The sequence below is a fragment of the Vicia villosa genome, linkage group LG4, assembly GCF_029867415.1.
Source record: "Vicia villosa cultivar HV-30 ecotype Madison, WI linkage group LG4, Vvil1.0, whole genome shotgun sequence".
Lineage (NCBI taxonomy): Eukaryota > Viridiplantae > Streptophyta > Magnoliopsida > Fabales > Fabaceae > Vicia > Vicia villosa.
In genome coordinates this window covers 6777099-6802713 of record NC_081183.1, presented here as the reverse complement: position 1 = coordinate 6802713, position 25615 = coordinate 6777099, and the positions used below count along the sequence as shown (strand labels likewise).

General features: G+C 36.3%; 1 protein-coding gene across 1 annotated transcript; it reads right to left on the bottom strand.

Moving 5' to 3' along the window:
- Positions 1–6123: 6123 nt before the first annotated feature.
- LOC131598751 (uncharacterized) lies at positions 6124–8556 on the bottom strand. Its single transcript, XM_058871326.1, has 3 exons — positions 8366–8556; positions 8177–8255; positions 6124–7283 (listed from the first exon to the last, which is right to left on the bottom strand). Exons 1-3 carry the CDS (start codon positions 8369–8371, stop codon positions 6691–6693), a joined length of 678 nt encoding a protein of 225 aa, XP_058727309.1. The 5' UTR covers positions 8372–8556; the 3' UTR covers positions 6124–6690.
- Positions 8557–25615: the final 17059 nt, after the last annotated feature.

The following is a 25615-nucleotide window of genomic DNA, read 5'->3' as shown; positions in this document are numbered from 1 at the left end:
GTCAATTTCTCATCGGCAATGTTCATATCCCGGACCCCTTCCTCCATCTCCAACTCAATCCTCCTAAAAACCTCCTTGTTCCACCATTTAAGTTTGTCTTTTACAAGCCTAAGCTTTTCTTTTAAAACAAACTCACCTCTACCCTCTATCTTCATACCCTTCCACTCTACCTCCACAAATGGACTAAAATACTCAAACAAGAACCACTCATTATTTTTGATTCCCCATGACCGCCCTTCCTCTTCTTTCTCTAGCGTTTTTATAGCATTAAAATCGCCACCCAAAATCCAATCCCCATCTTTGAATTTCTCCATCAAAACTAATTAATCATTCCACAACGCTTTCTTTTTTCTTAGCTCACAAGAAGAATAAACATTCACCACATAGTATATATTATTTTTCCACCTCACCTTGATTCCCAAATAACCATCCCCTTTAAAGCTATTCACCACCTCAACTTTCTCCTTGTTCCATAGAGTAAGCATCCCCCTTGATGTCCCCAAAGAGTCGGGGAAAGAAAACCCCACCTCCGTATCCCTCCAAAAACTATACGCCGTAATATCATCCATACTCACAACCTTGGTTTCTTGTAATAAAAAAATGTATGCATTTCCCTTCTTGATCAAAGACGATATTCTCCTTCTCTTGAGTGCATTCACTCCCCCTCTAATTTTCAAGGACCCAATAATCATTGTGTCACAATGTTGTTCACCCTCCTTGCCTTCCCCTCTATGTCTCCTCCTCTTTCTAGATTCTCAATCCTACATATTAGCTTGCTTCGACCCTCCGCGTCCACTACTCCCAACGCCACTATAGCCGACCACATTTTTTCGGAATTATCATTTTCCTGAAACTCCCATTGTCTAAAATTGTTTCTTCGAATATCAGATTCCTCCCTCTGAGTGCTATAAAACACGAACACCGTTCCACTATTTTGTTCCCACTCTTCTTTATGAATAAACTTCGCAAGAGAACCCTTCTTATTCACATCACTCTCCCCCAACAATTTATCCCTAAATCTTCCACTTTTTTTCCCTTCCCATTTTTCCTTTCATTGAAACACCCCTTACCTAAACCTCCCACACTATTAATACACTTTAATATTAATTTCTATTTTCCTCCCCGGTGAGCCACAATCGCCAGTTCATTACCCATAGTACACCCTATCGCCATATTTCCTTCTCCAACTTTAACCTCCCACTCGTCGTGATCATCCGCCACCTTCCGTATTCTCTCCAATTCAAAATCAAAATTTCCTATCTCCTTATCATTACCGCCATCCCCCTCAACATTGAAAGGCTGAGTTTCCATAAGAGAGCTGGAAAACTCAAATACCCTTTCCTCCATCCCCCCATGCGCCACTGATTTAGTCTTTCTCCCAACATCTGAACAACAATTCAGCTCAACATTGCAGAACACCCCACCGTGTAACACCCCATATTTTCCATTATTTAATTTAATTAGATTTTAAATTATTTAATTGGATTAATTGACATTTTTGGTAAATTATTGAGGAATATTGTAGAAATAAACAATTGGGCTTAGTGTAGTGGTTAGCAAAAGGGAGGTGTTAACTATGTAAGCCTTATTGAGACATTTTCTATTTTCATAAAATAAGGGAAATTGGAAAAGAAGGAAGTTAGAAGCAAGAGAGGAAGTCTGAGAAACAGAGAAGATACGTAAAAAGGAGAAGAAGAGGAAGAGGAGGACCTTCGAAGTTTCGACTCAAGAGGTAAGGGGGGAATCTTCGGGTTAGTGATTATTATATAAACAAGGGTAGTGAACTGATTAGGATTGTTGTTTGGTTCGATTGCATGTTTTGGTTTTTGGGGTTTTTTTGGGGATTTAGGTTGTTAATGTTGAATTGATGTAATTGATGAATTTGATGAATGGTTTGGTGTTAAATGACTTCTAAAACGTGTTATATTTGTATTATAATATGTTATCTGATGATGTTTTTTGTATGAGACTGTTTTGGTGCGATTTGGATGAAATTGGGAGAAGAAATATGTTAAAATCGCAGAAAAATTCTGCATCTGCGAAGAATGCGTCGACCTAAGCGTCAGATGCGTCGACCTAAGTATCAGTTTGCACCGACTTGAGTGACAGCATGCGTCGACCTATAGGGTCAGCGTGCGCATACCTGAGGGGGACAGGAAATCCAATGCGTCGACCTGAAGGGGGTTTGCGTCGACGTATAACATCCAATTTTTGACAAATTTTCTGAGGGGCATAACTTTCAAACCGTACATCCGTTTTGAGCGCCGTTTTGAGCGTTGCGAAGCTAATTTAAAGCTTTATGTGATGAATTGATGAAATGGGCAGTGACCCTATTTTATTTTAAATGTTGATTTAATTTAATGAATGGACTAATGCATTGTGTACATATATGTGTGAATGTAACAATGAGTTGTTGAAGTGGTTTAGCCACTTGGATTTCATTTTGATTTGGGTGTTGTTTTGACATGATTATATGTGATATAACTGAATGATTGTTAATACATGTGCATGCTTAATGGTGATGAGGCGGTGAGTTGTAATGAGACGATGCGAAGCATCGGATCGGTGATGTTATAAGTATGACATATGTGTACATTCATTCATATGCATTTTGGTGATGGATCCCGGTGATGTTGTGGATCAAATGGTGGGCATAATTCCCATTGTGTGGAATTTGTGCCGGTTGGACTGTATCTAGATGATGAAAGATCAGTTGGATGAGTTTAGCCCATGTATGGTACCTCATGCATAGTGTCAGTCGTTCATGTGCATGATAATATACTGTGATCAAATGGTTGTGTATTATACTTGGTGATGTGTTTGATTTTGGTGTGTGATCCGTTGTTATAAAATCTGAATACATGTTGAGATTGGGTGAATGATAATGCTATGATGTTTTATTACTTATGACTGTATAATACCTATTAATTTCGACTGAGACTCACCCTTACATGTTGATATTTTCAGATTAAGGAGTAGCGGCATCTTGATTTGGTGAGGATAACTCATAGGCTAGTCCGTAGTCCGTGTCGAGTCATGCTCTAATTTGTAACACTAGGGAACGATAGACTTAAGAGTTACTTATGATACTCTATTTTATTGTTTTGGATTATGTATCGTTTGGTTTATGTTTTGGTGATGTCTTACGATACCGTTGAATGAAATTCCGCTGTGTCGATGATGTATTTTGATAATTTTGTGAATCGTTCCTAATAAAGCATGACGAACGACTTATGGTTTTCATTATTTTCTTAATTGTGGCACCCTTGTTTTATGTTTACTCTGATTTTTATTTTAATTGCCGCGGGGGTTTAGAAGGGTGTTACACACCGCCCCTGATTTCACCAGAACCACAGAATTATTACAATCCCCCGTCAAGAAATCACAATTATCGGTTCTCTTATAACGGACACTGACAGGAGATGAAAACTGCCTAATACTATCCTCGGAACAAGTCGTCCTAAAATCTACGTTGTCGTCAAGACAATCATCATAGCTATTAACTTCAGATTCCGAAGAGACAACATTAGTAGAAGAGGAATTAGAATTACCTGGACTTATCCTGAATTGATCCATAACATCTTCCCTAATCAATAGCTTGAAGATACAACCATCAATGTTGACGTGAACAAAATCCGGAATACTGAAATGCAGAGGAACTTTAAGAAGAATACCAGCAACATCGAACACCTTGCCTTCAGCTGTTTTTTCAACGATGCAAGTAAACGAGCCCATGTCTCCGCCAAAAAAAACGAAAAACTCCGAGTACCATGCATCCAAGCTATCGTGCCTACATGTATTTTTACCTCTTTCTTTATTAACATATTATTTTGTCATTAAAATAAATTATGCATAGTTTTCATCTATTTTTTCTTAATACGCGAATTCGTTCTAATCTAGAATTATGTAATTTACATGTGTGTAATGTTTACATGTTACGAGTCCATGGGTGTAAGCATTCCTCACTAGCTACCACAATAATACCAAATTACCAAATGTTCAATTATTGAATGAGTTTATTGTTGTAAAGGCTTTGCAGGGCAATCAACACTCGAAAGATTTCTTTTTTTTTTATAAGCAACAATTGTATTCAAATAGAGTTCAAGGGAAACTCAAACCCAAATACAAGAGAGAGGCATTAGCCAAGAACCTACAAAAGGCAAAATACAACCAACTTTACAAGAAATCCAAAGGGTTTTTAAACCATTCATAAAAATTGAACAGTATTTCATCGATGTCCAGAGTTTCATTGTTGAAGATAATACCGTTTCTAGCATTCCATAAGCACCAACACGTAGCCAGCCAAACCGAAACTTCCCTACCCTTGCCAACCTTGTTGTTTAAAGCATGAAAAGTAGAGAGAAAATGAGACCTACAGTTTGTGCTAGCGTTGTTCCGCAGCGGCCGAATGCCAAGCCAACCCCAAATGTCCGCCCAGATACGAACAGACCAATTGCATCTCAAGAACAAGTGCTCACTGCTTTCAGCTGCAGAATTGCACAAAGGACACCTGCAGTTGTCGTCTCCCTCCAAAATACGTCGCCGAATCAGTTGATCCCGAGTTGCGAGTCTGTTTTGCAACAACCTCCAGCCAAACAATTTCACCTTTTGCGGAATGAGCAAGTCCCAAACAACATTAAGACAACTTTTGTAAGAAGGATCTATGGGGGAAGCATCCTGCCCCTGCAAGAGTTTCGCATAACAGGATTTGACGGAAAAATAACCACAGCTATCCCAAGGCCAGCATGGTTTGTCTAATGTGGCTGAATTCAAAGAAATGCCCGCGAGAAGAGCTTCCAAGTCTGCAATTTCAGAATGTTCAACTCCGTGATTCATAATCAGCGCCGTATGGATGTCCCAATGCCACACCGAATCAGTCCAGTTTCCAAGTTCCTCCACAGCTGCTTTTGGATTCTCCACAGCATCGAAAATGTTGGGGAAGGCAGCACAGAGTGGCTCTGCTCCTAACCACCTTCCAAACCAAAAAGGAATGCGGTCTCCCTTACCAAGTTTCCAGTGAAATAGCTTTGAAATACCTGCTGCATTCGAGTCGGCATTGTCGGAATTTAACTTTAAGAGATCTCTCAACCACAATGATTCTTTCTTCGATTTCCTATTCCCTTCATCAAAGACCAGTCTTCTAAACATTGAACCGTAACGTTGTTGCAATAACTTGTGCCATAATGAATGTTCCTCCGTTAGACAACGCCAAATCCACTTGCCCAGCAAAGCTGCGTTGAACAGCTCTAAGTCCTTGATTCCCAAGCCACCATCTAATTTAGCTTTGCAAACGTCGTTCCAATTAATCCATGAGATTCCCCCTTTATCCGCCGATCCATTCCATAGGAAATTCCTTTGTATACTAGTTAGTTCATGGATTATTTTGGCCGGAACTTTGAAGAAAGATAAGTAGTAAACTGGAATATTAGCTAGAACAGAATTGATCAAAGTTATCCTTCCTCCCATCGAAAGAAATCTCCCCTTCCAAGTTGACAATTTCTTCCTCACGCCATTAACCACCGGTTTCCAGAAATGCAATCTTCTATGATTCCCTCCAACCACAATACCCAAGAATTTGAATGGGATCTTGTCAACCTTACAGCAGAAGAATTGTGATGCTGCCTCCAAGAAATGATCTTCTACACCGATGCCGTAGAAGGAAAAGAAAATTATGCGATGATAACGTGTAATAGTATTTAGAATAAATGGATTATTTTTCACATAAGTAGTAAGTACAATCAATGTCTATCTAAAAATACAATAATTAAAAGTTTATATATATTCATTATAATCATATTTAAATTGTCAAAAAAAAATTATAATCATATTTAATGCAAATCGTGTAAAGTTAATGATCATGCCTTGACTCTTCAATGAGTTACATTATATTATAATAATTTATATTTTAATATCTTTATGAACTTTATAATTAATATTAATTCTACCGAACTAATCATTTAGCAAAAATGTGGACCGATATATTATACAATATTATTCGAATCAAAGTACGTAGTACGTTTTTTTTAATACACGTCTTATCTTCTCCCATTCTTATATTTTTCTCTCAAATCACTTCATCACTCTTTGAAAGAAGTGCTGTGCATTACTCAATAAAACAATTGCTTGAAAACAAAGTTTATTCTTATTATTGATATGAGAGAGAATATGAAAGATATACAATTAAATCTAGCTCAAACAGAAATAAAATAACAAAGCATCTTCAGAAAATTACATGATAAATGAATACAAACAAACCAAATAACACCTTCCTTAATCCTCTAGGTAGGACTGAAAATAAAATTAGTAACCAAAATTTGAGATTAAAAAATGAAATTCATTACTAATTCTTTAATCACTAAATTTAGTGATAGAATTAGACAAATAAATTTCTTATTTTTCATCTCATAATCTTGTCACTATTTTATTTTTTATTTTTCTATGAATATTGTATACAAGTATACAAATAACTTATAATAAGACCATACTTGCAAATTTTATTTAAGCCATAGTCCTTTACTTATGGATATGGTCTAAAGATTCCTTTTGCAGATGTGATACGATATAAAAACAGTAAAGACTATAAAATTTTGAGAAATGAAATTTTTCTCTATAAATTTAATAGTCTATATTACTGTAATCCCGTATCACATCTGCACGAATATGCAGATTCAAATATGTGTAAATATGATATTACATGATGGAGCAATTATCGGAGTTTGACTCGTAACCAATCGGGCAATAATAAGGTGGACAAGGGTTGTAACAAGGTTGGTATTGGTATCGAGCACAACACTTATAACATGTGCACCATGGAGGACATTGTTGAGGGCATGGTGAAGGAGGCTTCTTAGATTTGCAACCACCATCACACTTCTTGTGATCACAATTTGAGCAATTAACAATTGGCTTACACTCACAACAACTCTTTGGATTTTCACACTCAAAGCAAATAGTGACACAAAGCATTCCATCACACTTTGGACTTGAACATTTTGTGCATGAGTTACACTTACCACTACAACTCTTGCTTTGACACTTGATGCAACAGCCTTTCAAAACAGCACGGCATGCTTCCATCATTTTTTTCTTTTCCTCTTCTTTTTTCTTCTCCTCTTCCTTTTTCTTTTCTTCTTCGGTTTTCTTTTTCACTTCTTCCACACTTAGAATTATGACATTTTTGAATTTCTTCTTTAGCTGGTTGGCTAAGCAAATTGTGTTTACATTATCACCGGTTACAGATACCTTGTCTTTGTCATCTCCTTCCAATGAAACTGATGTCACACCTATATATATGCATGTGTTATAATTTTTGATTATATAAGTCATAACAACTTTAGAAGCAATAGCTAAGTCTAGTATATACTTGTGATTGGAAAATAATGTTAGGACATAAAAATAGTTGTAGGAATGCAAACAAAAAATGACCCTGGCCAAAATATTAATTTATGTATTTTATTTAATTATTTATATTTGATGCTATAAAAAAAATGAAATATAAAAATTTATAAACACAAATATTTATTTTATTTTAATTAATAAAGTTGTCGTTAAAGTGGAAGCGAAACGGATAATACTGAAAATATTTACTTAGATGTTAAATAATATGTGAAGTGTGTAGAAGATAAAAAGTAAAGAGATACATTAAGTAAATACATAGTGTAAAGGACATGTGAAATTTTTGATGTTTAAATAACACAAATTGTGATTTACTATTGAAAAAGTTGACTTTTCCATTAAATTTAAGCACACCAAGAAAATGATAATATTTTATTCATTAATTTCATCAATAAATATTAAAGACATAAATTGAAAACAATTTTTTTTTTTTTAATTCCATCCATTATTTCATTTTTTAATCCTTTTTCTTATAGTGATTATTTATTTTTGTTCTTAAGACTTTGTGTGTGGACATTTTGTATCAATTCTTTCACAAGAGTTCTAAATCAATGCTCTACTAAAATATCTCATTTGAGTTAGCTTAATTAAGTAAATATACAACTAGAGAAAAATATAAAAAAATAATAATATTTTTTCAATCAATTAAAAAAATAGTATTAAATCAACAAAATCACTAGGGATAGTAATATTTACGTTTCTTTGGTATTTTTAAAATGAATATGCATACAAAATCACCATGCAATTTGCAAACAAATAAAGGGATTGACATGATGAATACCTGTGACCTCAGCAGCAGTTTTTAGGGCTTTGTTTCTGCATTTCTCACAGTCCATTTGCAACTTTATAACTATTTTTTGCTGTATTTGCCATTTTACAAATATACTATGTTAAAAAAAATTACCATAAAGAAAAACAAAAATATAAAGAAAAGAAAAACTCAAAAAAATAATTATCTAAGTAATCAAACCTTCATCCTTCCTTAATTGAAACAAACAGAAACTTTTTGCTTTTTTTGTTTTGTGATTGGAAACAAACAAAGGTTGTTCTTCGTATTTGTCTTCTGCTTTGGAACTGAGTGATTAGAAGATGTTATGATATATACATAATACATTGGTGTGGATACATGTTTTGTTGACTTGACTTAAAAAATTGCAACTTAGTCATTAATTTATGAAAGGTTCAAGTTGTAGATGATAAGAAAAGGATAAAACAAAAATAATACTATACAATCTTTGCATAATTGAGGTTGTTAGAGTCAACTCTATTCATAGTCATTAGTCATCTTGTCCTTTTTAATTAATTTTTTTAATAAATTGTCTTTTAACTATTTGTTCTTGCATATAACGAATCCAGCTATTAGGACTGGAGTTTTGATTTGTTTTGCTTGTTATTCAACTAAAATAAATTAAAATTAAAGACTTGGAGGAGTGGGCAAGTAGTTGAAGAAATACAAGTAGTTTTCATTCACAAAAGTATAGAATTATATATTAAAATTTTTTTTGGGAGATTTGACTCTCAACCAATTAAAAATAATTACTAAGGATGAAAACCAACGCATAAAATTACTTACTCCCTCCGTTTTTTATTATAAGTCGTTTTAGACTTTTCACACAGATTAAGAAAAATAATAATTGTTGTATGAAAATGAGAAATTATGAAGGTTTTTACAAAATTATTCTTCATTAATGACATGTGGAAGATAAATTTATATAATTGAAAGGAGAAAGAATAATAAATATTTAAGGATATAATAGGAAAAACAGCATTAATTATTCATTGGAATTGTAAAACGACTTATATTTAAATACAAAATATTTTTCCAAAACGACTTATAATAAAAAACGGAGGGAGTACCCAATTAGATGAGAAATAGGTTATCTTATCTACTACCAATCAAGAGTTTCAACAAAATACTAGACATGAGTTATGAGAAAATAACTCTCTAAATTTATTAACACATATATTTACTATCTCATTTGTGATGTAATCAATTTCCTTCTCAATACATGAATCCCTCAATTTCAATAAGTTTAGAAGTGTTTCCTAACTTTAGATAATATACAAAGATTATTAAGCTTTTTTCTTAATCAAGATTTCATTAAAGAACAAAATGTTCTATCAAAAGGATTACAAAAGATAGAGGCAATACGGAGCACCCCTAAAAAGAAAAATTACATGCCAAATATGTAACACCCTTCTAAACCCCGCGGAAATTAATAAAATAATTCAGAGTAAAAACATAAACACAAGGGTGCCACAATTATTTAAAACAGTTGACGGAGTCATAAATTTTCTCTCTCTAAAATGTCGCTCTAACTTATCTCTAGGAGAGAGTTAGGGTATACATTCTCTGTTCATGGTAATAGCAGATTCCGGCCACGGCGATAATGGATGGAGGAGAGTCTCGCATCGTAAGGGTGAAGAGTTTCGCTTCCGACGTGGGACACTTTCCCATGGGGAGGGGGGTACAAATCGCGAAGGGAGGGGAAGGCGGCGGTATTAACATCCTTTTACGTCTCTGAGTTCCCGGATTCCTATTCAGCTAGGGATTTGTTTTAACTGTTTGGGTGTGAAGGTTCGGTGGTGGAAGTTTCTATTTCGCCCAAAAGGAATGGTATAGGCAAACGTTTTGGGTTCGCAAGGTTTGCTGAAGTGGAGGATGGTAGAATGCTAGCGGTTCGACTCGACAACATCATGATTTTAGGGAAGAAAATACACGTGAACCTGCCCAGATTTACGAGGGGAGAGGATAATTTTAGAGGAAAGATGTCGTATTCTAAAAATGGGGTTGGGGAAGACAGAGGCGGATTTGCAGAGAGGAAGTTTGAGGGCAAGTTTGCAAAGGGGGGGGGGGGGGGGCTCGTAGAGATAATCGCTCTTTTGCTGACATTGTGATGGGTTCCAGGGCGGAGGTCGCAGAGGAGTTAGATTCCAAGGCGGTTCTTTCATTCACTCCCTCTGAAGAACAAAAAAGGAGGTTTCAGAAGGCTTTTGTGGGCAAGACAATTTTACCAGGTGCTGCTTACAACATCCAAGTTCATTTGGAGATGGAAGGTATTCACGCAGTTAAGATCTCTCCGCTAGGAGGGAATTTATGTCTGATGGAGGAATTAGAAGAAGGATACATTGGGGATTTTCTGGAATCGAGGGAATGTTGGTGGAGTCCTTGGTTTAGTGAAGTCAAGAAGTGGGAGGCAGCTTCAATTGACAATTACAGAGATGCGTAGGTGAGGGTTTACGGCATCCCTGCTATAGCATGGCATCCAGATTTCTTCATCTCTTTGGCGGAGGTTTGGGGATCGTTCTCTTGCATAGATGAGAAGACGGCGGAAGGTAACGTCCTTGATGTTGCAAGAGTTCTGCTGAAATTTCCAGTTCATCTCAAGTTTCCGGACTCTATTCATGTCTTGATTAATGGTCGCACCTTCAAGCTTTCCATTAGGGAGGACGCGATGGGTCAGTTCAGACTTTCTCCAGGTAAACCTATATCTGCTTCTTCTTCTGAGATAGATTCCTCTGAATCTGATAACGATAGTTTCGACCGTGACTTAGTATCTAATTCTGATTCTTCTGAGAAAAGCATTAGACAGTTTTCTTCTTATGTTAGTGTTAGCAAAAATGGCCCTGTTTTATGCCCTGTTTCTCATGAACTTTCTGTTCCGCCTTCTTCTGGTTCGGGGATAAGGGGTGGTGTGTGCAGGGACTCTGTGTTAGGTGGTTTCGGTGACTCGGGGAAGACAGCGGTGAGGGTTTCTGTTGGACCGAAAGGTAAGGAGGCGGCGTCCCCTGTTACTGGCGTGGGGCGTAGCAACGAGTTGATGGGGACTGACGGATTTCTAGAGTGCACTGATGCGATTTCTGATTCGGTATCGGTGCCACAGACGGTAGAGGGAGGTGGGGAAGTTAATAGCAATGCTGATTGTGGGAATTTTGATGGGGCATTATGCCGGCTCAGGTTGGTTCGTGAATTATTAGGAGGCAGGGGGCGCATGAAAGAAGTGGTAAATCGGAGTTAAATGGTTCTGTAGAGGAGAAGGGCAAAGGAGGGAAGAAGAAAATCAGAATGAAGTGTTTGAATGGTGTGGGAGGTTTAGGTAAGGAGATAAAAAAATCAAAAAGAAGGAGCAAGTTGGAGAAGGTGAGTGAGGGTATCAAGAAGGGCTCTTTAGAAAAGTTTATTCATTTAGAAGGTGGGGGCCAAAAAAGTGGTTCGATCTCTATGGTTTATGGCACTCAAGAGGAAGATTCAGACATAAGAAGAAGTAACTTAAGACAATGGGAGTTTTTGAAAAATGATGATCCCGACAAGATATGGTCGGCTATAATGACATTGGGTGTTGTGGAGGAGGAAGGGCGTAGCAAACTTCTTAGTAGAATTGAGGATTTGGAAAGAGATAAGGACAAAGAAGGGAAGGTAAGGAAGGAGATAATCAAAGGTACTTAATGATTATTGGCTCCTTGAATATTAGAGGGGGGATGAATGTTCTCAAGAGAAGGAGAATTTCGTCATTGATTAAGAAGGGTAAAGCGGATATTTTCTTAATACAAGAAACTAAAATTACTAGTATGGATGATGTGACGGCCAAAAGTTTTTGGAGAGATTCGGAGGTGGGGTATTCTTTTTCCAATTCTTTGGGGCGTTCGGGGGGAATTCTAACTTTGTGAAAATCGGATGTTGTTGATGTTGTGAATAGTTTTAAAGGGGACGGTTTTTTGGGAGTCAAAGTGTCTTGGAATAATAATTTATATTATGTGGTGAATGTGTATTCTCCTTGTGAGAATAGAAAAAAGAAAGCTTTGTGGAATGATCTTCTTGGTTTGATGGAGAAATTCAAAGATGGGGAATGGATCTTAGGAGGTGATTTTAATGCTATTAAAAACGGGGGAGAAAGAAGAGGTAGGGCGGTTGGGGAGAATCAAAGAGAGATGAAATTATTTGCGGAATTCATTGATAAGACTCTTTTGGTGGATATTCCGTGCAAAGGGAAGAAATTTTCTTGGTTTAGTGGCGACGGCAAATCAAAGAGTAGAATTGATCGGTTCCTTTTATCTAGTAAAGTTGTGAGTAGATGGAAGGTGATTGGCCAACTTATTGGAGATCGTGATATTTCTGATCATTGCCCTATTTGGGTGAAGTCGGACAAGGTGAATTGGGGGCCTAAACCATTTAGATTCAACAATGAGTGGTTCACTTTGGAGTCTTTCATGTTGTTTGTGGAGGAAGAGTGGAAGAGTATGAAGATAGAGGGAAGAGGTGATTTCGTTTTAAAATAAAAGCTTCGGCTTTTAAAAGACAAACTTAAAAGGTGGAATAAGGAGGTGTTTGGGAGGATTGAGTTGGAGATGGAGGATGGGGTTCGAGAGATGAACTTGGCCGATGAAATGTTAACGGAGGATGATATTGCTAAATTTGAAGAGAATATGTGTTTGAGAAGAGAAGCTTGTGGTAGATTTTGGAAGAACTTAAGGTTAAAGGAAAGCATGCTTTTACAAAAATCTAGAGTGAAGTTGCTCAAAGAAGGAGACAACAATAGTAGCTTTTTCCGCAAAATTTTGAAACAAAGAAGAAGGATGAATCACTTAGGGCCATTAAATCATGAGGGGAGGATGGTTGAGACGGTGGTAGAAGTAAGGGAAGCGGTTTTCAACCATTTCAATGATAGGTTTTTTGAAGCCGATATGGTGAGACCGACTTTGGATGGAATTCACTTTAGATCCATTAGTGGAGGTGTAGCTTCGGAGATTGAAAAACCTTTTCTCGAAAAAGAATTAAAGGAGGCGGTGTGGAATTGTGGGGGGGGGACAAAAGTCCGGGTCCGGATGGATTTTCTTTTTTGTTCTTAAAGAAGTGTTGGCATATTATCTAGGAAGATTTCAATAATTTCTTCAAGTCTTTCTTTGAAGGGAAATTTATCTCTAGGGCGGTGTGTTCTTCTTTCCTCACTCTTATCCCAAAATGCAAAAATCCCTTGAGTTTAAACGATTATAGACCTATTTGCCTAGTTGGATGCATGTACAAGGTGGTGGCTAAGCTTTTGGCGGGTAGATTAAAAGGGGTGCTTGATTCGATTATTTCTAATTCCCAAAGTGCTTTTGTTCCCGGTAGACAATTGTTGGACGGGGTTTTGGTGGCGAATGAGGTGGTGGATTTTGCTAGAAAAGAGGGAAAAATTGTCTTCTTTTCAAGGTTGATTTTGAGAAGGCCTATGACAAGGTTAATTGGAATTTCTTAAGATACATGTTAAAAAGGATGGGATTCGGTGACAAATGGATGAGGTGGATGGAGTTGTTAATCTTTAGTAGTAAGATGTCGGTGCTTGTGAACGGAAGCCCTTCAAGGGAGTTCTCGGTTCATAAGGGTTTGAGGCAAGGAGATCCTCTTTCTCCTTTCCTTTTTGTGTTGGTGGCGGAAGGATTAACGGGTCTTGTGAAGGAATCTATTCATATTGGAGAGTTACAAAATTTCACTTTAAATGATAGTTGTAGTGTGGACATCCTTCAATTCGCGGACGATACTTTGATCATGGGGGAAGGGAGTTGGAAACATGTTCGTGCTTTGAAAGTGGTTCTTAGGGCTTTCGAAATTGTTTCGGGATTAGGCATTAATTTCCATAAAAGTAAATTAATTGGGATTAACTCTAATACCAACTTTTTGGAGGCCGCTTCTCACTTCCTTTCTTGCAAGTTAGAAGAGTCTAACTTTCAATTTCTTGGTATACCGATTGGTTACAACCCGAGGAAGGAATCTACTTGGAATCCTCTTGTGGCTAAAATGAAGAGTAGATTGGATGTATGGACAAATCGTTTTTTGAATTTAGGTGGAAGAATTACTCTCTTAAAGTCCGTTCTTAGTTCCTTAGCTATCTTCACCATGTCCTTCTACAAAGTTCCGTCTAGAGTGGTAAAGTATTTTACTAGTATTAAAAACAAATTTCTTTGGGGAGGAGTGGAGGATAAAAGGAAAATTCATTGGGTGAAATGGAGCGATGTTAACTTGCCTTTAGAGGATGGAGGTTTAGGGGTGAAAAATATCAAGTTGTTCAATTATGCTCTCCTTTGCAAATGGAGATGGAGAATTCTTGAAGGTGGCAATTCTTTATGGTACAAAGTTTTGAAATCGAGATATGGTGATTTAAACCCTATTGTTTGTGATGATGGAAGAGGGAATAAATTTTCCTCCAATTGTTCCATTTGGTGGAAGGACTTAGTTAAAGCTAATTCTTTTTCCTTGTTTGATCCAATTGTTGACAAGTGTAGATTTAAAGTGCACAACGGTTTTTCCACTCCTTTTTGGGAATCCTCTTGGTTGGAAGAGAGACCCCTTAGAGAGGTCTTTTCGGTTATCTATGGAAAATCTTGCTTGAAGAAGGTTTCGGTTGCGGCAATGGGAGGTTGGGAAGAGGGTATTTGGAAATGGGGGGATTTAGGTGTGAAAGAAGGGGCGTTGGGGGATGAAGGGGCCGATAGTTTGTATGGAGCTCTTAAGAGCCGGTTGGAGGATTATGGAGCTTTGAAGGAGGGAAAGGATGTCGTAGAGTGGATGGGAAAGGCAGATAAGGGTCCGGAATACTCGGTGGCTTCTTGTTACGAGTATATTAGGCGTGTTCGGACTCCTCATGGTCCTTTTGATAAAAATCATGAGGCGTTTGAGTTTCTTTGGAAAGCGGAAGTTCTTTTTAAAGTGAAGGCGTTTGGATGGAGACTTTTTAGAAATAGACTACCTACTTTAGATCTTTTGGTGAGACGTGGTATGGCAATTCCCGTGGATAGTCTTAATTGTATTCTTTGTGACAATTGTGGGGAGAATATGAGGCATTTCTTTTTTTCTTGTAGGGTGGCCAAGAAGGTGTGGCAGGAAGTAGCCGGTTGGGTGGAAAAAAAGGAGAAGGATGAGGAAGATTGCAAAACTAATTTTTTGGATTGGCATAATTTTTTCCGTTTGAAGAAAGTGTCAAAAGGAAAGGAGGGAATGATTTGGCTCGCTTGCGTTTGGACCCTTTGGACTCTTAGAAATGGGGTGCATTTTCGGAAGGATAGGTGGAGTATTAATGATATAATTTGGAATATTAAAGCTTTAGCTTGGAGGTGGATGTTTTGCGGCAAAATTACACATCCCAATTTCTCCTATTACGAGTTCGTTTCGGATCCTTTGTTTTTCCTCTCGTTGTAGTAGTTGGTATGTAATTTTCCTTTTGTTCGGGTCTTTTCCCGCTTCCGCTTGTAAGGTTTGGAGAACCCATTGTTCTCCTTTTCATTAATGTTATCACTTGCTTACTAAAAAAAACAATTATTTAAAACAAATAAACCAACTATGGTCAAAGCCGTGCTTTATTAGAAAACGATTTGCCAAAACATAATCATGTTTATCACAGCGGAATACGAAACATCGTCAGTACAACCAAGGGAAATATAATTCAACACCAAATAAAATAGAGTAATCTCTTAAAACTCTAAATCTATCGTTCCCCAGTGTTACAAGACCAGAGCATGACCGACACGACCCAACATAACGGATAAACTCTACGAGTCATCCTCCCCAAGCACTAATGCTGCTACTCCTCAATCTGAAAACGTCAACATGTAAGGGTGAGTCTCATTCGAAATTAATAAGTATTATACAGTCATAAGTAATAAGACATCATAGCATTTAGGGGTGATCGTATCCGAACCAATCCAAAAGCAAAACCGCAAATCGAACCAATCCAAACCGAAACCGCAAAAAATCGCGTTTGGTTTGGATGATTTTGGATGGTTTTTGGACTGAACCGCACGGTTTGGTTTGGTTTGCGGTTTTTATTTCACGAAACCGAATGGAACCGAACCAAACCGCATATTTAACTTAAGTTTTAAATTTTTATAATTAATTTATTATCTTTCCAAATTCAATTGCACACGGCCACATCTAACGTTTTGAATTTTAATAATTAATTTATTAACTTAAGTTTTGGCATAATCCTCTTAGTTTTTGTATTTTATATATATATATATATATATATATATATATATATATATATATATATATATATAATTCTCTACATGTATTTCATTTATAATGTAATTTTAGTTCTCTACTGTTCTTGTAATATAATTTCTTTTGTATGGTATAATATTATATATTATATTGATATTGAATTACTTTCCTTTTTCTTTTTATTTCAGTACATTTTTATTTTATAGTGTAAACCGCAGTCAACCAAACCGATCCTAACCGCATTGGTTTGGTTTGGTTTGGTTTGGATGACTTTTTAAAAATCAACCGAACCAAACTGAACCGCATGCATTTTTATCTCGCGGTTAGGATGACTTTTATGCTCAAAACCGAACCAAACCGCACCGCGAACACCCCTAATAGCATTATCATTCACCCAATCACAACATGTATTCAGATTTATAACAACTGATCACACACCAAAATGAAACACATCACCAAGTATAATACACAATCATTTAATCATACTATATTATCATGCACATGAATGAACTGACACTATGCATGTGGTACCATACATGGGCTAAACCCATCCAACTGATCTTTCATCATCTAGATACAGTCCAACCGGCACAAATTCCGCACAATGGGAATTATGCCCACCATCTGATCCACAACATCACCGGGATCCATCACCAAAATGCGTATGAATGAATGCACACATATGACATACTTACAACATCACTGATCCGATGAATAACATCGTCTCACATAACTTAACATAGTTATCACCAACAAGTATGTACATGTATCATGCATCATTCAAAACAAATCAATCATCATCATACGATCAAATCAATCACCACATGTTCATATTATACACACATTATCAACATTATAATCATGTTGTCACAACATCACCACTGGACCAAAATGAACAATACCATCACCAATAACTCACCAAAAGCAACACCGAATGATATATTCGATTCCAACACCATCCACAATTATATCACACATAATTATATCGACATGTATTCAATTCTATCATCATCATTATTCAATTACACCACATATATTCATGTCAAAACAACACCCAAATCAAAATGAAGTCCAAGTGGCTACACCACCTCAACAACACATTGTTACATTCCCATATATATGTACACAATGATATAGTCCATTAATTAAATTAAATCACCATTTAAAATCAAATAGGACTACTATCCATTTCATCAACTCATCACATAAAGCTTTAACTTAGCTTCGCAATGCTCAAAACGGCGCTCAAAACGGATAAACGGTTTGAAAGTTATGGCCTTTAGAAAATCTGTCAAAAATTTGCTGCCATGCGTCGACGCAAACCCCCCTTCAGGTCGACGCATTGGTTTTCTGTCACCGTCGGGTATGCGCACGCTGACCCTATAGGTCGACGCATGCTTTCACCCAGGTCGACGCAAACTGATACTTAGGTCGACGCATCCTGACGCTTAGGTCGACGCATTCATCGCAGATGCAGAATTTTTCTGCGATTTCAACAAGTTTCTCCTCCCAATTTCATCCAAATCGCACCAAAACAGTCTCATACCAAAAACATCATCAAATAACATATTATAACACAATTATAACACGTTTAGAAGTCATTTAACACCAAACCACTCATCAAATTCATCAATTGCATCAAATCAACATAAACAACCTAAATCCCCAAAAACCAAAACATGCAATCGAATCAAACAACAATCCTAATCAATTCACTACCCCTGATTATATAATAATCACTAACCCGAAGAGTCCCCCCTTACCTTTGATTTGAATCTTCGAAGGTCATCTTCTTCCTCTTCTCCTTTTCACGTATATTCTCTGTTTCTCAGACTTTGCCCTTTTGCTTCTAATTTCCCCTTTTTCACAATTCCTTTATTTTATGAAAACATAAAATAAATTAGTAATGGGCTCACTCACTTAGCACCCCCACATTACTAACACCACCATTTAGCCCAACGACTAACATTTTTTAATTTCCCAATAATTCCAATAAAAATACCAATAATCCAAGAATTAATTTAAACTCCAATTAAATTAATAAATGTAAAATATGGGGTGTTACAAAATACACCCTATGAAAGATACAACAACGGAGATTTGTAAAATTCATAGAAATTATAATTGGTCCGAGTAAAATTTTCCCGATAAACGACCATCTCCACACTAACTCTTTAATGCTCCACACAATGTCGGAAAGACTCCAAACGGCGTTCCGAAAAATAATTCCATTTCTAAACTTCCAAAGAGACCAACAAATAGCCAACCACAATAACCCCCCCCTACCAATCTTCATCTTTCTAGATTTACAAAAAGCAAACCAATCCAAAAAACTCCGCCCGATACTTTCGAACTTATAATCTAGAAAACCTATCCACGAGGCAATATTCTTCCAAACCAAAGCGGAAACACCACAAGAAAATAAAGAGTGAATCAAGGATTCGCTTACCGTCCCACAAAGATCACAAATATCCGAGGGAGACAATAAAACACCTCTAGACATAAGAAGATCCTTAGTAGGTAATCTATTAATGAGACACCTCCATCCAAAAGCCTTAATTTTTAGAGGAACTTCCACTTTCCAAATCATAGAATAAACACAATCAAAATCATGGTCCGGGCCTCTCGGAAGATGGAAGAAATTAGAAATATTATAACAACTACGTACCGTAAAGTTGCGATCCGCCTCCAAGCTCCAACCAACTTTGTCCGACTTCCCCACCTCCGGCTGCACACCGTCCAAGAACAGCAGCAGCTGCTGTAAAACACGAACAGCAAAGGGGCTGCTGTTAGACCGGATACCGCAGTCTCCCAACTGCCACCTTCCATTACTCCACCCGCCCATTCTAGCCACGGAAAGAAATTACAAAGCCGAAAGCTAGTAAGCCTCCGGAAATAAAATTTGTAAACAATTATCATCAACCCAATTACCATGCCAAAAAGAAGTGTTAAAACCATCACCAATTGTAAATCTACAATTATCTACAAACAAGTCCTCGTGATAACTATTTTGCAAAATAAAATATCCGCCCACCAAAAAGATTTAGTACCTCTCTTGAACTCTTCCACATCGTTAGCAACCACCATTGTATTAATATTCACATATCTTGCTTTAAGAACCTTAAGCCATAAATCATCCGATCCAACCATAATTCTCCATCTCCATTTGTTCAACAAAGCAATATTAAAGTCTCTTATTCTACGGATCCCTAAACCACCCTTCTCACGAGGAAGACACACATTCCTCCAACTAACCCAATGAATTTTCCTCTTATCTACCAATCCACCCCAAAGAAAATTACTCTCCAACCTTGAAATCTCTTTTAACACTTTCTTTGGAGCCTTGTAAAAAGAGAGTAAAAAGATCGAGAGACTACACAGAACCGAATTGAGAAGGGTTATTCTACCACCAAAGAAAAGAAACCGGTTTTTCCAATCCAAAAGCCTAGACTTGATTTTCTTCAACACAAAATCCCAAGAATCTATCCTTCTAGGATTAATTCCAATAGGAATCCCAAGGAAAGTAAAATGATCATTCTCCCTATCACACGACAAAAAATTAGAAGCGAAATCCAAGATGTTATCTCTCACATTAACCCCTATGAGTTTGCTCTTATGATAGTTAATACCAAGACCCGAAACTATCTCAAAACCCCTTAAAATGGCTTTCATGGCCCAAATATGCTTCCAACTCCCTTCCCCAATTAGAAGAGTATCATCGGAAAATTGTAATAACTCCACATTACACACCCTTCTAACATCAAAACCCACATACTCTCCAATCTCCACCGCCTTACTAACCATTCCCTTCAAACCCTCCGCTACTATGACGAAAAGAAACGGTGTTAAGGGGTCGCCTTGACGTAAACCTTTTTCCACCACAAATTCCTCCGTGGGACTACCATTGACAAGGACCAACATTTTACTAGAAAAAACCAAAGCCTCCATCCATTTTAACCAAATATCGCCGAACCCCATTTTCCTCAACATAAGTCTAAGGAAATCCCAAGACACGTTATCGTAAGCTTTTTCAAAATCCACCTTAAAAAGAATGCAATTATTCCCTCCTTTCTTAGCCATATCCAACACCTCATTTGCAACTAAAACCTCGTCCAAAAGTTGCCTACCCGGAACGAAAGCGCTTTGACAATTGGACACCACCGAGTTCAACACCTTTTTCATTCTAGAAGCCAATAGTTTAAAATTTGTTTTGTAGATACACCCCACTAAACAAATTGGCCTATAATCATCAAGCCCCAAGGGATTAGGTCTTTTAGGTATCAAAGTGAGAAACGAGGAAGTAATAGCCTTGGATAATTTAGCATATCTACTAAAACACAAAAAACAATTGACAAAATCATTCTTCACAAACTCCCAACAATTCTTTATAAATGTGAAAGTGTATCCATCGGGCCCTGGACTCTTCGATCCCTCACAATTCCAAATTGCCTCCTTAATCTCCATCTCCGTAAAAGGAGCCTCAAGCCCCTCCCTCTCCAAGAGATTCAAGCAACCGAAAGAGATGCCTTCCAAAATAGGCCTAGTGTCGTCTACTTCGGTAAACTTCTTCTCAAAATGACCTTTAACTTCCTTCTTGACCTAGCCATCTCTTTGCCTCTACAAACTTTTCTCTCTAAAAAATTACCTCATTTTCAAAAATGAAAAAAACAAGTTAACCTCATTTTCAAAAATGAAAAAAACAAGTTAAAATAGTTTAGATCTTGAGGTTGTACCTCACACAACACGCACGCGCCTTACACACAATGCAACAACGAACAATGTAGAAAAACAATTAATCATGGTTTTTACACACTATGGTCTCTTCCTCGCACATAATTTAGAAGCTAAATCATTGAGAAACAATATTTCTTGTGTCTAGAACACCATCCTACGTGCCTTGGGTACGTATGAGAAAGAGCCTAACGCCTTTCTATAATTTTCTTCATAAAAGAGAATTTAAGGCATAAAACGACATATGTTCATCTTTCCCTTAAATTAATGGTAATTTCAATTTATCCATCAACCATATTGATTCTCTCTCTAAGGTTGAATTAATCTTCGACAAAAATGATTGAAATATTGCTTAAACCTTGATTATGGTAAAGACTTTGTGAATACATATTATCTTCCAAACAATCCTTCTCCATCACAATATTTTTTCACTCAATTATTACTCAAATAATTTAATAACGAGTGTCAATATGTTTTTTCGGTTTGATACATTAAATGATTGGCCAAAATGAATTACACTTTAACTATCACAATGTATCTTCACACATCATTGAGGAATCCATTACTATAAATCATACCTCTTAATCATATTTTTTTGAACCCTTCAACAAGGGAACTTTATTATATAGTGTCCCCTAAAGCGTATTTCTCCTGAGCTTCCTTCATGTACTTTGATCTCCTTTCAATGAACCATTCAAATATGTTAACACCCACTTCAAAGCTTTTTAATGAACTCGACATAAATTTTCATTAGTTAACTTATATTAATTGCACAAGTTAGTTTTGGTCTACTATAAAATATATTTTACATGATGCTTCCATCCCAACTTGTATATGGATCCCTCTCCACCATATTATTCTCTTCTATGATTTTAGGACTTTGCATAACTAATAGCTTAATGTGATGACAAAAAGAGTATTAACAAATTTTGTATAGAGCATTCTTAATCCCTCTATTACTTTATTATGGTTACTCAAATGATAATAATTCACAAATTTTGTGATTTATCATGTACACTATTGTTGAGAATCAAGTGTGAGGAAGAAGTCCCACATTCATTAGAAAAGGGAAGAATGAACACTTTATAAATGAGAGAACCCACACACCTATCACCTTAAAGTTTTAGGTGGAGATGTTGTGTGTCTCTCACAAAGGTGTGTCCCAAGTAAAGTGCTCCCTCGTTGACCCCCTCGAGTTGCCTCCAATAGTGGTATCATGAGCCTTTGGTTTCGAGATAGGGACCGACTCACTTGTATCGAAACACTTCCCGCAGGTGGTGGGTAGAAGGTGTTCCATTGAGTGTCAACGGTGGTACAAGTGTATGTGGAAGAGAGAGCTTCCACATGAGGGGGAGTATTGTGTAAGACTCACACTTGAGAGGGAGTGTTGAGAATCAAGTGTGAGGAAGAAGCCCCATATTGGTTAGAAAATGGAAGAATGAACACTTTATAAATGAGAGAACCCACACACCTATCACCTTAAGGTTTTAGGTGGAGATGTGGTGTGTCTTTCACAAAGGTGTGTCCCAAGTAAAGTGCTCCCTCATTGACCCCTTTCGAGTTGCCTCCAACAAATATCCCTAGGAACCTTGTAACTTCATTAAGATCTTTCATCTCATATTCTCCCTTCAAAGTCTCCTAGATCTTATGGATCTCTTCCTTTCCACATTTTTTTTAATCAAGATATTATCTATATGTAGAAGTAGGTAAAGAATGAATTTCTCATTTCTCTTCAATATGTATACAAAATTAATATATCCACTTCTCACAAAAATATGCTTTAGTAGAAATTCATAAAACTGATGCTACCATTTCCTTAGGATTTGTTTCAATTCATACTAATATTTATTCACGTTGTGGTTGTTTGGTTTGGATTTGTTGACAATATGGCTTGTCATAGTGGCGGAGATAGTCACTTGATATAATGTGGTGGCTTATGGTTGAGCGAAGATTGAAGGGAAAATGTTGAAGTCTGAACGGGGGCGGCAACAATGCGTCAGTCTTATAGAAGTGGTGTTAAAAGCAATTTTTAGGTCTCGAACCAGGTAAGTTCAATATGTTGATCAATTCTATAATGGGTCCTATTCTGGGTCTACTTTGGATATCTTCCCCATTATAGTTTCAAGATATTATAGATACATATCTCTATCACTTTTGTTATTTAAGGGCAAAAGAGAAAGGGAACATGTGGTATTCATATTTAGAGTGGAAAAGTTATAAATTCCTTAGAGTTATTGGAATTTGGAAGACATGTTGAGGTATCTAAAGGGATTAAGAAACACTTTTAAATACCTTAAGTTTTTGTGATTCATATATAGAGAGTTGAAGAGATTGAGAGCCTGGGAGACTACAATCTTGATAACTCATTTGTAATTATTGTGAATCATAAAGCCGTTCTCTCCCTTATAATAACAAAATATATTTGTATCCTCGTCTTTTATATTCCAATTGCTTCTTGTGGATTTATTTACAATGTTTGGTAGGTTATTTTGTTGTTTAATCCTATCTATTATGATTTCCATTGTTCTTTGTCTCACACATCACTATTCATGGTATGATACATAAATAAAATTATTGTTATATTTTCACAACGAGGAAGTCTCGGTGTGGATGAACCTTTCAATTTCACAACACTGTGTATGTTTTCTCTTTAAAATATCCATGTAAAAAGTGGTATTGATATCCATTTGTTTCAACTCAATATTTTTTGATTTAAATATCCATAAGTACCGTCGGTGAAAAGATTTCATTTAATCAATTTTTAATCCCTAAATATACCTTTATTTTTATTGAAGATCCACTTGAATCCTACCACTCTTTATCTTTTATGTAGTCTCATAAGCTCTCAAGTATCGATCTTCTCCAACGAATGTGTCTAATCATTTGCTTCCTTCAATTCATTCTAACTCTCGTTGCATTCAAATGCATCTTTGATTGTATTTTTACGAGCTTAAAAACATTTATCCAAATTTAAAGTATCATAAATATGATATACATAGCTATATAATTAAGGTGGTGAAATCCCTCCTTACTTTAACATGAGAAAACTGATTGTCTGAAGCCTCCCCTTCATTAGAACTAGAAATGGGAGCCTTAACATCCTACTAATCTCTATCCTCACTAGTAAAAATCTTCACCTCAAACTTAGTCTTCTCCACCAAGATTTATGATTCGTTCACTTTAATTTTTTTGCATTTTACCCTCATACAGATCTCATTAAAATGTAATATTTCTACTTATTATAAATATTTATCCTCGATATTCCATCTTCCAAAACTTTAATCTATTCACACCTTTATAATAACCTATTAAAAATCTATTTAGGATCGAATAATTCGACGTCTATCTAAGACTGATCTAGTAATTCTCGAGTTCATATTACACATGGTCTTTTTGAACCATTCCTAAAAATTTCAAGGTTCACTAGGAGTAATCCGTTTAAGAGCGGATAGCCTATTTTGTCCATTCTAGTGGACTAAAAAAACATAAAATTTAATATTATTAAATACTGATTAAATATGACTTTATAAATTTTTGTCATAATTTAATCATAATAAAATAAAATCTTAATTTATTTTCACATGATTAAATTGTGATTAACTTAAACCATGGGCGGAGCTACAGCCCAGCGAGCCCGGGCGTGCCCGGGCTCAACCCTTCTTTTGTTGTATACTCCCCAGTCCCCCACATAGTAGTCAATTTTTAGACAACGACAAGGACAAAATTATTAATTTTTAGACAAAATTAAGGGCAAAATTTGTAAAAATAGGGTGCGAAATTTTTGGACAAAATTTGTAAAAATAGGGTGCGAAATTTTTGGACAAAATCAAGGGCAAAAAATTTTAGACAAAATCAAGGGCAAAATTAGTAGAAACAGAGCGTAAAATTAGTAAAAAAATAGTGTAAAATTTTTGCCCAGACTCTCTAAAATTTCTGGGTCCGCCATTGACTTAAACATAACACACTTCTCTCTCTCTCTCTCTCTCTCTCTCTCTCTCTCTCTCTCTCTCTCTCTCTCTCTCTCTCTCTCTCTCTCTCTCTCTCTCTCTCTCTCTCTCTCTCTCTCTCTCTCTCTCTCTCTCTCTCTCTCTCTCTCTCTCTCTCTCTCTCTCTCTCTCTCTCTCTCTCTCTCTCTCTCTCTCTCTATATATATATATATATATATATATATATATATATATATATATATCTTATTTTTTATAAAATAAAAACTTATATTTATTATCCTATGTTATTATGTTCGATACTTATTACTCCCTCCGTCCCACAATAAGTGATCCATTTAGAATAAAATGATGTCCCAAAATAAATGATTCATTTCAATTTTTAATACACTTTTTTCAATTTTATCCTCTAATTAATAAAAATTTCATCATTTTCAATACATGATAAGGATACTATAGAAAAACTTTATTCTCTCTCATATTTTTATACATTTTTCTTAATTTATGTGAAATTGTAGTATTTTGAAATCAAATACACCCTTAATCAAGCTAAATCAAGCTAATAGCCGTT

Bases quoted from the DNA above. Each gene is read 5' to 3' on its own strand.
- LOC131598751 (XM_058871326.1), bottom strand. The intron at 7,284-8,176 runs GTATTCATCATG...GCATATATATAG, and splicing joins AACTGCTGCTGAGGTCACAG to GTGTGACATCAGTTTCATTG.